Source organism: Dipodomys ordii, unplaced genomic scaffold (genome assembly GCF_000151885.1).
Source record: "Dipodomys ordii isolate 6190 unplaced genomic scaffold, Dord_2.0 Scaffold102, whole genome shotgun sequence".
Lineage (NCBI taxonomy): Eukaryota > Metazoa > Chordata > Mammalia > Rodentia > Heteromyidae > Dipodomys > Dipodomys ordii.
In genome coordinates, this window is record NW_012267318.1 from 5,105,547 (window position 1) to 5,118,826 (window position 13,280).

At 38.7% G+C, this 13,280-nt stretch overlaps 1 protein-coding gene across 4 annotated transcripts in view; it reads left to right on the forward strand.

Annotated features, from left to right (window-relative positions):
- Positions 1-13,280, forward strand: part of Rxfp2 (relaxin/insulin-like family peptide receptor 2) — a 67,529-nt gene that overhangs the window by 16,844 nt on the left and 37,405 nt on the right. For 2 of the 4 annotated variants that reach the window (XM_013027281.1, XM_013027284.1), the window contains exons 1-4: positions 3,408-3,427; positions 4,273-4,292; positions 5,871-6,017; positions 8,753-8,830. In XM_013027281.1, coding sequence (XP_012882735.1) covers positions 3,408-3,427; positions 4,273-4,292; positions 5,871-6,017; positions 8,753-8,830 — 265 coding nt within the window. Of the gene's footprint in view, positions 1-3,407; positions 3,428-4,272; positions 4,293-5,870; positions 6,018-8,752; positions 8,831-13,280 lie in introns of those variants that run through there. The other 2 variants (XM_013027280.1, XM_013027282.1) reach the window with 1 other exon arrangement.

Here is a 13,280-nt window from a genome sequence, read left to right on the forward strand (position 1 = left end):
ACAAAGGAGGAGGCTACAATGCTTGATAAGAAATGTACTCATTATCTTGCCCATGTAATTGTAACCCCTCTGTACAGTATTTTCACAATAAAAATTAAATAAAAAATTAGAAATTTCAGCCCTGACAATATAGGTGACCTTCAAGGCATTCCCTAAAAGAAAATGTTTGAAGGAGGCGGTGAATTAACGAGATAAAAGAGAAGAAGCCTTCTGGAAAGCAGAGGGGAGGAAGTAAAAACTAGAGCAGTGAAAACACACAGAACCAAGGGGAAATGGCTGGAAGTGTCAAAGGCTAAACTGAAGATACATAGCGGAGTTTGTAACAAAAAGCCTGTTAAGAAAAGAGGAGGGAAGGGTTGGGTAGGGAAAGACAGTGAAAATGTTGAAAGGGGTGACACTGATGAAGATGTATTGTATTCATAAACTGCTTTGTTAAATGGCAAGCCCTTTGGATAGACCCTTTGTATAGATACTTAAAGATCATACTTTTAAGAAGTAAAAAAAAATACCATGATATCCACATTTAAAGAAATACAACCAAGGGGCCAATTCTTCTCCATTGCCTTGATACCAAAGCTCTTCCCTCAAACTGTAAGTTGGCTGTCCTTCAAAGGTGAGCTCTTAGGGTCACTTTGAATCTTGTTAACTGTGTCAAGGGGAGGGTCAGACAGGTAGATTTGCAAGTGGAGTTGGATTCACCTTTGTTCCTAACAGGAGCTCCCAGAATGCTGCTATGGCTCCCCTCAGACATCCCACATCAGAGCTTTGGGGACTTGATGGGCAGGGCCTGCTTTTTGACTGATGACAGAAGCTCAGTGCCTGTGGGGCCCTCAGGGAGCATCTTCTAATTGTTACATGAACATTGCTCTGCTCCTCTTTAGAGTGCATGGCAGAGGCTTTATCTATGATTTCTGCCATCTGGATCTCCAGCTCCATTGCTTTCCTCAGTGACCCCATTGTCTGAATTGGCTTGAACACCCCTCGGTAGGATGCATGCTGGGAAATGACCTCTTTGGCCAGTCGCCTCTGTGTCCTCCTGGGTTCATGAAGCTGTTGTCTCTAGAGAGGGTAAAAGGAAAGTCTCCGCCAGGACACGAGGCCAAGAGGACTCAGGCTGTCTCCACAGCTCCACGTAGGACCACCAAGAGCAGATAATGAGAGCCAAAAGGACTTGCATTATATCCAGCAATTCTTGCACTGGGAATCTAAAAGATCATTCTTATACCTGATGTCTCCCAGGAAGTCAAAGAAAGTGTAGGTAGACAGCAGAAATACCCCCCAACTGGCAATCCATTTGGCTTTTTAGAATTTAAGAGGAAAGAAAAGGAGTTATTTCATAACATGACCAGAATATTCAGAATATTGACTTAGAAGGAAAGGCTGGACTATTTTTCTTTGCACAAAGCCTCCCCTCCTCAGCAGTGTGCTTGGCAGAGGCAAGAAATGGTTGTGGCACCTGTCCATTTTGCTTTGATATGGGCATCGTCCACTTTCATATACCCAAGTTTCAATAAAAGTGTCTGTTTCCACTTCTGCAGATGGCAGGAGTGACAGGCAACAGAATACGCCTCCTACCCATGGCCAAATGCAGCAGGAGTTCTTAATGATTATTTAAATTTTATAATGTCAGAACACCATGTCAAATGAAGTACACAGAACATTAAATGTTCTATGAGTGCATCAGGAAACATAAGCTTGCAATTTTGGCAAGGCTGAATTCTGTGTTTTGTTTTGTTTTGTTTTTGTCAGTCATGGGGCTTGAACTCTGGCCCTGGGCACTGTCCCTCAGTTCTTCACCTCAAGGCTAGCACTCTACTACTTGAGCCGCAGTGCCACTTCTGGTTTTCTGGTGGTTTATTGGAGATAAGAGTCTCATGGTCTTTCCTGCCCGGAATGGCTTTGAACCATGATCCTCAGATATCAGCTTCTTGAGTAGCTAGGATTACAGGCATGAGCCACCAGCGCCGGGTGGCAAAGTTGAATTTTGAAAGAGACTCATTCTTCAGTTTTGTTTTTATTATTTTATTTATTATCAGTCCTATATGACCCACTAATTATTTATTTTAAAAAGTTATTGAGTGTCAAATGGGCACTTAATATACAACAAGGATGTAGGATGCAGGGAGAAAATAATAAGGAATAGATTTTATTTCTCTTTCCATATAAAAGTTTTTCTTGGAATGTGTTCAGGGATATGTTATGCTTAGATGGGAAATTATGAGACAAGTAATTTGCAGTTCTAATTCTGCATAGCCAATGTTTGTTTTTCTTTCTCCCCATAGATGCTAGATGAAATTCATTTTTTTTTCTGGAGAAGAAAACAATAATCTCAATCCCTCTTGACCATGACATTGACTGATTATCTATCTGCTTCTGCTCCTAAGTGCGTTTGTACCTGAGCAATGAGCATGAGGTTGCTTGCATTCCTCTAAAGACTCACGATTATCTCCCTGATAAGCCAGAGAAAGATGAAATGCCCCGCTTTCACTGTATCTCATGCAGCCACAGCTTTCTATTTTAACATTTTCTTAACCATCCCTTCCACGCACTACAAAGGTGGTATCATTAATAGATGGAAGGGTGTCTTTTCCTTGCTTATCGTTTACAACCCTCCAACCTTCAAAAGATATTTGAGGCTGTTTAAAATAAAAGTCAAATGTGTCATACTTGCAAACGCCTGAGAAAGTAGGGAAAGTTTTGTATGATAGCCCTTTTTCTTTCTTTCATGGAAGTTTAACTTTCAAAATTCCATAAAAGCTAGAAAGGGGCATCCATTCATTGTATTCCAGAGGTAGGAAGATCACAATCCAAGGCCAGTCCAAGCAAAAGCAGGGAAAGCAAATGAACAACAAAAACAAAATAACAAAAGAACTGGAGGTCTGACTCAAATGGTATAGCATTACCAAGTAAGCATGAGACACTGAGTTCAATCCCTGGTACCATAGAAATCATCATAAAGCATATTAAGGCTCATAAAGCTCCCATTCTTACATACAGACTCCTTTTTAAATTGTATTTTCCTATCTATGTTGAGATTACCTATGAATCAGGCCTTACCTAATCACAGATATGGTATTCAGACTTCCTGGCCCACAGTATATACATCATAGTCCTCTTACATAAGAGGAGCAAAAGGTTTAAAGAGGCAAAGTAGCGAATGGCTGAGAGAAGTTTAAGGCAGGTCTGATGGTCTCTAGAATGCTTTGTTATTAGGGAATATTATTAAGTAGGAGGTTATGTCCCATTAATGGACTGTGAAATCAATTTATTAGACCATGATTACTTTTCACATTAATAAAATAGAAGAGCAATGATCAGAGTTCATCCAAGACAAAAAAAAGGTAAGTGATATTGCCCAGGTTTTGTTTTATTGTATATGTGAGTAGGGTGAGTATTGGTATAAAAGGATGTGGATGGTTGTGGTTATGTGGGTGTGAGGGATGGGGTGTGTATGGTGATGTATACAGCTATGTCAGGAGGGATTTGTGGGTGTGTACAAGTATGGATGTGGGTACAGATGAATATATGTGTGGGTGGGTCAGTATATATGCTGGATTATGTTACAAAAATTTATTTCTAACTGAAGTACTGCTTTAAAAAATGTGAAAGTCGCTACACTAAAATACGTTGAATTGCACTCATTCATATTCTAAGAACAAGAATGTCATGTTGTTGTTTTTGATCATTCTGCCTTCTATAGACATCTGTACAAGCAAGAAGTTCGGAATTCTTAGGATCTTTGACTCTTTCCTTTACATGAGTTGACTTAATAAGCCAATCCTCAGAGCCATGTAGTAGAGAAAGGCTGCCTAACATAGTCAAAGACTGGACTGGGTTTATGCCTCGTTACTCTAGTACACCATTTACCATTCATTCCCCATTGCAGCAAGAACAGGAACCAGTGGGTGAGAAAAATCACCCTAGCACCATTCTCTGGGTTGGCTTCTAAAAGCTTAACATGCACTTGTAATTCAAATACGCTCAGTGCCCAGCCTCACCCTCCCTCTTGCCTTTTAACAAATGCATCAGTTGTCTAACAATGAAGACCAACAGATTTCCTTACTTTAGGGGTGTCTCTAAAGGAATTGGAAAGAGCCACTTTACATGGGCTGTTCCCAAGAATCAGGACAAAACTTTGTCTTCATTTCCTCAGTTTTATCTTAACCCCAATTGGCATGACGGCCATTAACATTCAATAAAATTAATTAGGAATTACCCAGCATAAAGTAGATAATGTTCTTTACTATTAAAGTTAGTTCCTGTATCTGCTAGGTTAAAAACAAAAATAAAATGTTTCCTTAGCTGATGGAGAGAAATTCTGAGTCACCATGTCAAACTTTGGCAGCATGGTTAGGGGCATTTTGCCAACACTTCTCTGATTCTCTTCAAGAAATCAAAATGAACCATAGCTATTTCTGGGCCTGCTCTCTTCTTAAATCAACTTCTCTGATGTTTCAACTTGAACTCCTTTTAGAAAAAAATAGGCAACTTCCTTACCTTTCCTAATCAAGTTAAGAAAAAATAACACATATTTCCTTATTTTCTGGAAAACATTCCCAAATTTGCAAGAATGTCTAAATTTCTAGAATTGTTGTGTCCTTCCTATCCATAAGCAGAGAACTCTTGTAAATGTTCATTATATTTCTTTTCTGTACTTACTTTCAACTTTCATTACGTTTGTGCTATGTTCTCAGCCCAAGAAAAGTTTAATTAATCTTCATAAACAACTCTCAAGTGCAAGTTCCAGGCTTCTGAATTCTTCTACCACAATGGTTAAGAGTGGGCCTTTGGGGTCAGAGGTCAAGTCAGACCTTCCCTGTGTCACTTTCAAAGTGACCAACAGTAGGTAAAAGGCTTAACTTTTCTCCCAGAGCCTGAACAATAGTTTCACCCCATACTGTAGGCAAGGTGAAAGATTCACTGAAACAAACATGCTCAGCTTGCCTGATGCACAGCAAACTCAATGAAAATTAGGTATTCTTGCTTAGTATTATCTCCCTTTAAGATTTAAGATTTAACTCACACTTAAACTATCTTTTTGCATCTGTTTATATACATACATATATATATATATGGCACACATATAAATACACACAGGTAAAGATCGAAACAAAGATACATAGACAGGTAGGTAGGTAGATAGATGGATAGATGGATAGGGACATAGAGATGAATTAAGTCACTGCTTGTAATAAAGCATAGTGAGTAAATGTATATATCTGTTATGATTTTACTTTTGTGTTTCCAAGAGTGGACAACTCCTTGATTTATGCAAAAAAGAAGAATGAGACATTTGGCTTGCTGCGTATTACCTTGCTGAAATCAAAATGATATTTGAATTGCAACAGGAACACCTATGCAATGAAATAAATCTTGATCCCAGTTCTTAGAACAGCTGGTGTTAGACCTGATCATGGTTACTTAAAATGTTAGCACTGAAGGTATTAGTTGAAGCAATGGAGCATGAAGAATAACACCAGGAAAATCAGACTCATTAGACTTTCAAAAACCAAGTAGACAAGTACCCATGGCTCATGCCTATAATCCTAACCACACAGCAGGCTGAGGTCTAAGGATCTTGGTTCCAACTCAGCCCATACAGGAAAGGCCATGAAGACTCTAATCTCCAATTAACAACCAAAAAGCCAGAACTGGAGCTGGGGATGAGGTGGTGGAGAAGAGTCAGCCTTGAGTTAAAACAGCTCAGGGACAGAACCTAGTCCCTGATATCAAGCCCCAGAACTGACACCACCAAAAGATTGTGTTAATACGATATAATAATAATAATAATAGACAGCATGAATAGTCATGGCCATGCTCCCACTTGGTTTCTCCTATGTAATATTTCTGCCTCTCTCCCTTGCATATAGGTTTTGCTCTGACTGAAGGCAGCACGGCCGCCCCTGCATGCCCCAGAGGGTATTTTCCCTGTGGGAACCTCACCAAGTGCCTGCCCCGGGCTTTCCACTGTGATGGTGTGGATGACTGTGGCAATGGCGCAGATGAGGAGAACTGTGGTGAGTCCTCCCACTCTGTTCCTCATGCTTCGCTGCATGCGCTCCCTTCCCCCACCCCCCAATGGTTGGTCAGCCAGTGGCTGGTGCAGGTGCAGGTGAAGACACTGATCTGTGGGGAATCCCTTTGCAATGTAAATATCCCCGCTAGATTTATTCGTGATTACCAACAGAATTTTTATAGAGAGAGCTTGCTGAAATCAGAAGTACGATATTAGAAAAGGTTACACGTTATGAAATGGAACGCATATTCCTCGGATCTACTTGGGATCTTTCCTGTTATCACTTGATAAAAGGTTTCCTGTGACTATCTCTTAGGAATGGCAATTTGGTTCAGCTGGAATAAAGCCCATCAAATGGGATGGGGCTCAATAGAGAGTTAATTGATTGTCCCTGCTGGTATTGAATGCCTAAGCCCTCCCAAATCATTGGATCGCAGACAAAGTTCTTGCCCTTGCGGAGTCGACATGACATACAAAGACCATAAACGTACATGTAAACAAGTTACCCTCAGACAATGAGAAGTACTATACTTTTTTTTTTTTTTTTGGTTGGTCGTGGGGGCTGAACTCTGGGCCTGGGTGCTCTCCCTCAGCTCTTCATCTCAAGGCTAGCGCCCTACTTCTTTAGCCACAGCGCCACTTCTGGCTTTGTTCTGCTTATGTGGTGCTGAGGAATCAAACCCAGGACCTCATGCAAGTGAGGCAAGCATTCTACCACTGAGCCACCTTCCAGGCCTATACATTTTTTAAAATGATGATATTGAAATGGAGTTGAAAGGGTGCATTAAGAATACAACCAGATATGGTGACATTTGAACTGAGAACAAAATGATAAAAAGAATGGAGGAGGAGGGAGGGAGAGAAGAAGAGGAGGAGAAAAAGAAGGGAAGAGGAGCAGAGGGGAGCAGAGGAGGAGGAGGAGGAGGAGAAGAAATAAAAAAGGGAGAAGACAGAATCAATGAAATCTTCCATCTTCTCAGGGGTATAAAATTCCAAGCAAAGGAAAACAGCCAACACAAAGGCTACAAAACTGAATTAAGCAAGATGATATGTGGCAGAAATGGAAAAGCCCCCATGGCTTGAGTGGAGTCCGTAAGGGTATAAATAAAGGTTTAAGTGGACTAGATCACACAGGGGGCTTTTATTTTGTTTTTTGTTTTGTTTGTCCTGGGGCTTGAACTCAGGACCTGGGTGCTGTCCCTGCCTCTTCGTTCTCAAGGCTAGAGCTCTACCACTTGAGCCATAGTGCCACTTCTGGCTTTTTCTAAGTAGTTTGTTCAAGATGAGTCTCATGGACTTTTCTGCCGGGGCTGGCTTCAAACCATGATCTTCAGATCTCAGCTTCCTGAGAAGCAAGGATTACAGGTGTGAGCCACCAGCACCCAATTCACACATAAGAGTTCCACAGGCCACTTTAAGGTAATCTTACCTGTCTATAGTACTGAGAATGGGACTCATGTCAGGGAGGATATCCTCTGCTAATTCTGTAGACTCCATTGAGGCATTGTCTCCTGGTCTCATAAAAGCTGCACCCCAGCCCAAGATGGCTACAACTCCCCTCTCTTGCCCCAGTACCTTGCATATATTGCTACAGCAACACCAAGTGGTCTGCCTTATGTTTTACTCTGTTTCTCCCAGTAGACAAGAATACATTGAATATGCTGTTTTGGTTGCCCCCAGAACATAGGATAGTAGAGTACACAATAGGCACTCGATCAGTGCTCAGTGTAGGTGGCAACTTTCTAGATTCCAATAAAAAAGCCACTGATAGAGACTTTTTTAATGCTAGTACTAGGGATTGAACTCAGGGCCTGGACACTGTCCTAGATCTTTTTGCTCAAGGCTGGTGGCTCTACTACATGAGCCATAGCTTCCCTTGTAGCTTTTTGGTAGTTAATTAGAGATAAGAGTCTCACAGACTTTCCCACTTAGACTGGCTTTGAACTGTGATCCTCAGATCTCAGTCTCCTGAGTAGCTAGAATTACAGGTGTAAGCCATCAACATCTGGCTGATTTCCTTTGTACTGCATCAAAATAGACCAGTGACTTTGAATCTACCTCAAGAAATGTTTTGAGCCTGGATTAAATCATGCAGGAGGAGAACACAGTACAGTTCAAGGCAGAAGCATTAAAGATATAAATGGGAAACATTTAAAATTTTAAGGACCAATGGAACATTTTAGTGATTGCTTAACCGTTTTACTTGGGTAATTTATGTTATAACATAAATTTTATTATTTTAATAACATATGTTCAGGTAATCATGCCTCAAAATCAAGACTTTCTGTAAAATTATCAAACAGGAAACAACAAACATCATATTAGCATATGCAAATTGACGTTTAACTGCCAAGTTGGGAACATGTCATCCTTTATTAAAACAACCTTTATTAAAAAGAACTTTGGGCTTTTTATTTTTTCATTGTAAAGATACTGTACAGAAGGGTTACAATTACGTGACACTTTGGGCTTTTTAATATTAGATAATATTTTTCATTTATAGTTATGAAAAACAATTATCTATTTTCATTATATATATATGGTGATGCATTCATTTGAAATATTTGCAATTGTAAAAAAAAGGGAATCCTCACAGATGTTTAGCCTTTTCTCCTTTACTATTACTGTGTATAAAGTGTTTTTAAATTTCATTTCATTATTAAATTTATATACTCTTGTTTTGTAATGATATCTGATTTCTAGAATAACTGACACGTATTAATCACCATTTCACAGGTGACACTAGTGGATGGGCGACCATATTTGGCACAGTCCATGGAAATGTAAATAATGTGACATTAACACAGGAGTGCTGTAAGTGCTATTGGTTCAAAGACAGTTATCAGCTTCGCAAAAAACATCATTTGTGGTGCATGGATTTCTCTAAGAACATTAGTGCCCTCTTCTCTGTGGTTTTACTGGCAACAACCTTAACTGCAGTCTAAACATATTAAATGAATGTTTTTGAGGGGCTGGGATGTAGTTCAGTGGTTAAAGCACTTGCCTACAATGTATGAGAGGCTCTGGGGTTTGAGCCTCAGCACCTTAAAAATGATAACAATAATCATCTTTTGAGAGACAGCTCACATCCACTTAACTTTTATAACTGTAGATTGTTATAATTGTGCTATTTTATTATTAACTTTTGTCACTCTCTCACAGGATGACTTTATAAATTAAACTTTATCACAGGTATGCATGCATAGGAAAAACCAGTATGTATAGAGTTTGGTGCAGGTGTCTGGTGTAAGTCTTGGGGTGTATTCCTTGTAGATAAGGGGGAACTACTGTGTGTGGTATGATAAACTCCCTTGGAACCAAGGTCAATTTCTGTTCACTGCGTTTCACTGCCTATCTGGTCTCCTATCAGCCTGTACTGAAAAGATAAAAGAAAACGATCATCTCCATGATTCTAATTTTATATGTTGTTTTGGGATTACAAAAATTATAACACAGTAAGTTTCTTATTCCCTTTCATTTCTTTCTTCAATGAAGTTATCAAGCTCTCAATCCTTTCTAGACCCTATGCTGATGTCTTAACCCACCAATACCTCACAGTAGAGCAGGAATGCCAGACCTGTGTCTCACAAGGGAACATGGAAGCTCACTGGAAGAAACCATGGTTTTACAAAAGATGGAAAAGTAGTCCCCAAGGAGATGACTTTGAGACAAACTTAAAAGTCCTGGGAAGGAAAGAAATGTACATATCACCCGATGTGGAAGAAATCACTGTATTGTCAAAGCTCATAGAACTCATAAATTTTATAGAGCATGATAGAGACAATTTGCCCATGAAGGTTAGAATGTGTTTGTGACTTTAACTAAGTATCACTATCCCACAATACTGTGAAATTTATGTAATCACTTAATCACCATAAAAAATTGCTATTAAAACAAACCTAATGATTAAAAAAAGTCCTTGGAAGGCTGGGTGCTAGTGGCTCACACCTGTACTTGTAGCTACTCAGGAGGTTGAGATCTGAAAACTGCATTTCCGAGTCAGCCCAGGCAGCAAAATCATATCCCAATTAACCACTAGAAAACCAAAAATGAAGCTGTAGCTCAAAGTGGTAGAGCACTATCTTTAAGCAAAAAGAGCTCAGGGACAGGGTCCAGACCCCTACCAACAATTTAAAAAAAAAGAGGCCTTGGAGGGAGAGAGGAAAAGAGGTCAAAGGGAGAGGAGGGGAGATGATCATCAACACATTGGGGTAGAAGGTTTAGCACCCACTAAACAATGTACCTTCATATCTATGCTGAGATTCTGAGGTCCAAGGACAGAAGCCAAGCCAGAAAGCTGGGTCCAGCCCTTAAAGAACTGGGGGTACATACTTTGAAATTTGGGCTTATGTGTACTGAAGTATGGCTCAAGGGTTAGAGTGTTTGTTGAGCAAGTGTTTGGCCCTGAGTTCAAACCCAAGTACTACCAAAAGGTAACAATGATTGGGTTCTTGTATGTGGGTATATAAGTATAAATAAATTAAACTATTGCCTAAGTTCATGCAATATTAGCATATTGATAAATACATGTGTGCATATTACAAATAATATACCACACTAGCAGATTTATACCTTAGCATATGCATAAATATATGTGTGTATATAATAATATAATATATACTCTAATATTATATATTATAAAATATTCTATTATGATAAAATTACAAATTATATATTATATATTTATTAACATAAAATATAAAATTTTATATATAATATATTTTCTATATTGTATATAATTACATAATGGTATTATATTATATTACATTATTACATTATAATATCACTATGTAATATGTTATAATATGATATAAAATATAATATTATATTATACATAATATTATAATACTACTACATGAACAATATATAGCAGTCCTCTGGTATTCCCAATTTCACAAATGTGGATTTGACCAGCTACAAATAAAAAATATTCTGGCTACATGCTGGGGACTCAAGCTTGTAATACTATTCAGAAGGCAGAGATCTGAAAATCATGGTTTGAAGCCAGCCTGGACAGAAAAGTCTGTGAGATACTTACCTCCAGTTAACCAACAAAACCTGAAAGTGGAGTTATGGCAAATGGCCATTTAAAAAAAAGCTCAACAACAGCACCCTGGCCCTGAGTTCAAGACTCCATATCAAACAAAAGTAAATTGCATCAGTGAAATTTTATAGACTTTTTGGTTTAGCCATTAGTTCTTAGGCCATGAATAGTATAACATTAGTATATAATGTAATATGTGATGTACTTTACACACCATTTACATTCTATTAAATAATATAAGCAATCTGGAGATGATTTATAGGGTACAGGAGGACATGTATGGGTTACACACAAATATTACAATATTACACTATTTCAGAGAAGGGACTTGGACTTGTGTAGATGTATCCATGGAGATCCTGGAGCCACTCTCCCTCACAAACCCAGAGAAGATTGTACTATGCACATTATAATACAACTCATTTGTGGGATCCTTAATTATATGTACATATAAAATATATATAGATTATATAAAATATAGAATTATAGAAGTAGGGAATGTATAAAATTAGGAAAATATAAAAGGATAAAGTCTAAAGATATATCTAACTAAAATTGCCCATTTATTTTTCCTTTATGAACCACAAGAGTTTTTCTGGCACACACACACCATTTTGTAGCCTGCCAAAATACATAAAGGACAATTTTACAGGCTTTGTTTTCTACGGGTTTGAGTTTTTTCTTTTCTTTTACTTTTCATGGAAAGAGGGTGGACACATGGTCAGAAGTGAATGAAAGAAAGCCGCAAGCAGAACGCATTTGTGAGCACCACTCTGGAGTGACAGTGTTGACAGATGTGATTGTCCCAGCTAGAAGTGGGCAGGTGGCTGTGGCATCTAGTGGGTAGAGGTCAGCGATGCCCTTGATCATTCCACAGCACACATGCCTGCCCCCACAGCAAAGTACCATCTGGGCCAAAATGCAAAGCATGCTGACCCAGCAGAGAGAGTGATGCAGGAGATATTATGTTTAGTACAAGGCTCCACGTAAACATCAACAATCACTCCAGAACATGCCATTGGCAATGGCAGAGAGAGAGAGAGAGGTGTAAGAAAACTTTCAGAAAACCCACAGAACGTGGGGGCAGGCTGACTTGCAGAAGAAAGAATGTGAAAACTTAGACCCACATTGCTGATTTTAGGCAACATGCCAACTTGACCTTAGAAAATTCTTCTATCAGCAACTAGAACTTTCTAACCAAAGTCCTCAATCTAATAATATTCTCAATAGCAATGTACATCTAAGTAAACCTATTAATACTATCTTTAAGTGGTTCAGCTAATTATCATAGAGAAGGGACTTGGGCATGTGCAGATGTATACATGGACATCCTGGACCCAACAGACAATAATATATATACATAATATATGTAATTTATATTGTCCTATGGACAATACAAACTATTTTCAGGAACTTTATAAAATAAAAGCATCTTTTGTGTTAGGTAGGTATTCAATAATTACTGCTGACTTTACTGCTACAATTTATCAAAATTTATTTTTAAAATAACACTCATCAAGCTGCATGCTGGTAGCTCACACTTATAATCCTAGTTAAACAGGAGGCTAAAATCTGAGGATTCCCATTTGAAGACAGCCTAGGCATAAAAGTCTGTGAGACTCTCATCTACAATTAAGCACCAAAACACTGGAAGTGAAGTTGTGGCTCAAGTAGTAGAGAATCAGCCTTAAGTGACAAAGCCAAGTAAGAGCGCAAGGTCCTGAGTTCAAGCTTCAGTAGTGGTACAAAATAAAAAAATACAAGGATAATAATAATAATAATAAACTTGTCTAAAACTGGCATAAAAGAAACAGGGCAGCTGGGAAAATACTTTAAAAATCACAGTTCAATAAGAAGAATAGGTGGACACTGACACCTGTAATCTTAGCTACTCAGGAGGCTTAGGTCAGATATGGTGGCACACATTTGTAATACTAACACTGGTGAGGCAAAGGGGAAGGATCACAAATTCATGGCCAACTTGGACCACATAGTGAGTCCACATAGTGAGACAGGGAATTAATTCACAGTGAATTAATTCACTGATCAACTAAGTGGAAAAATTAAAATAAAAATTCCCCAAAATAGTTTCTGTTCACATATCTCTTATTTTTCCTCACCTGACACATACATTCATGCATGCTAATGTATACACACACACACACACACACACACACACAAGGCACACCCACACACTGTGTGATGGTCCTATGACCTGCT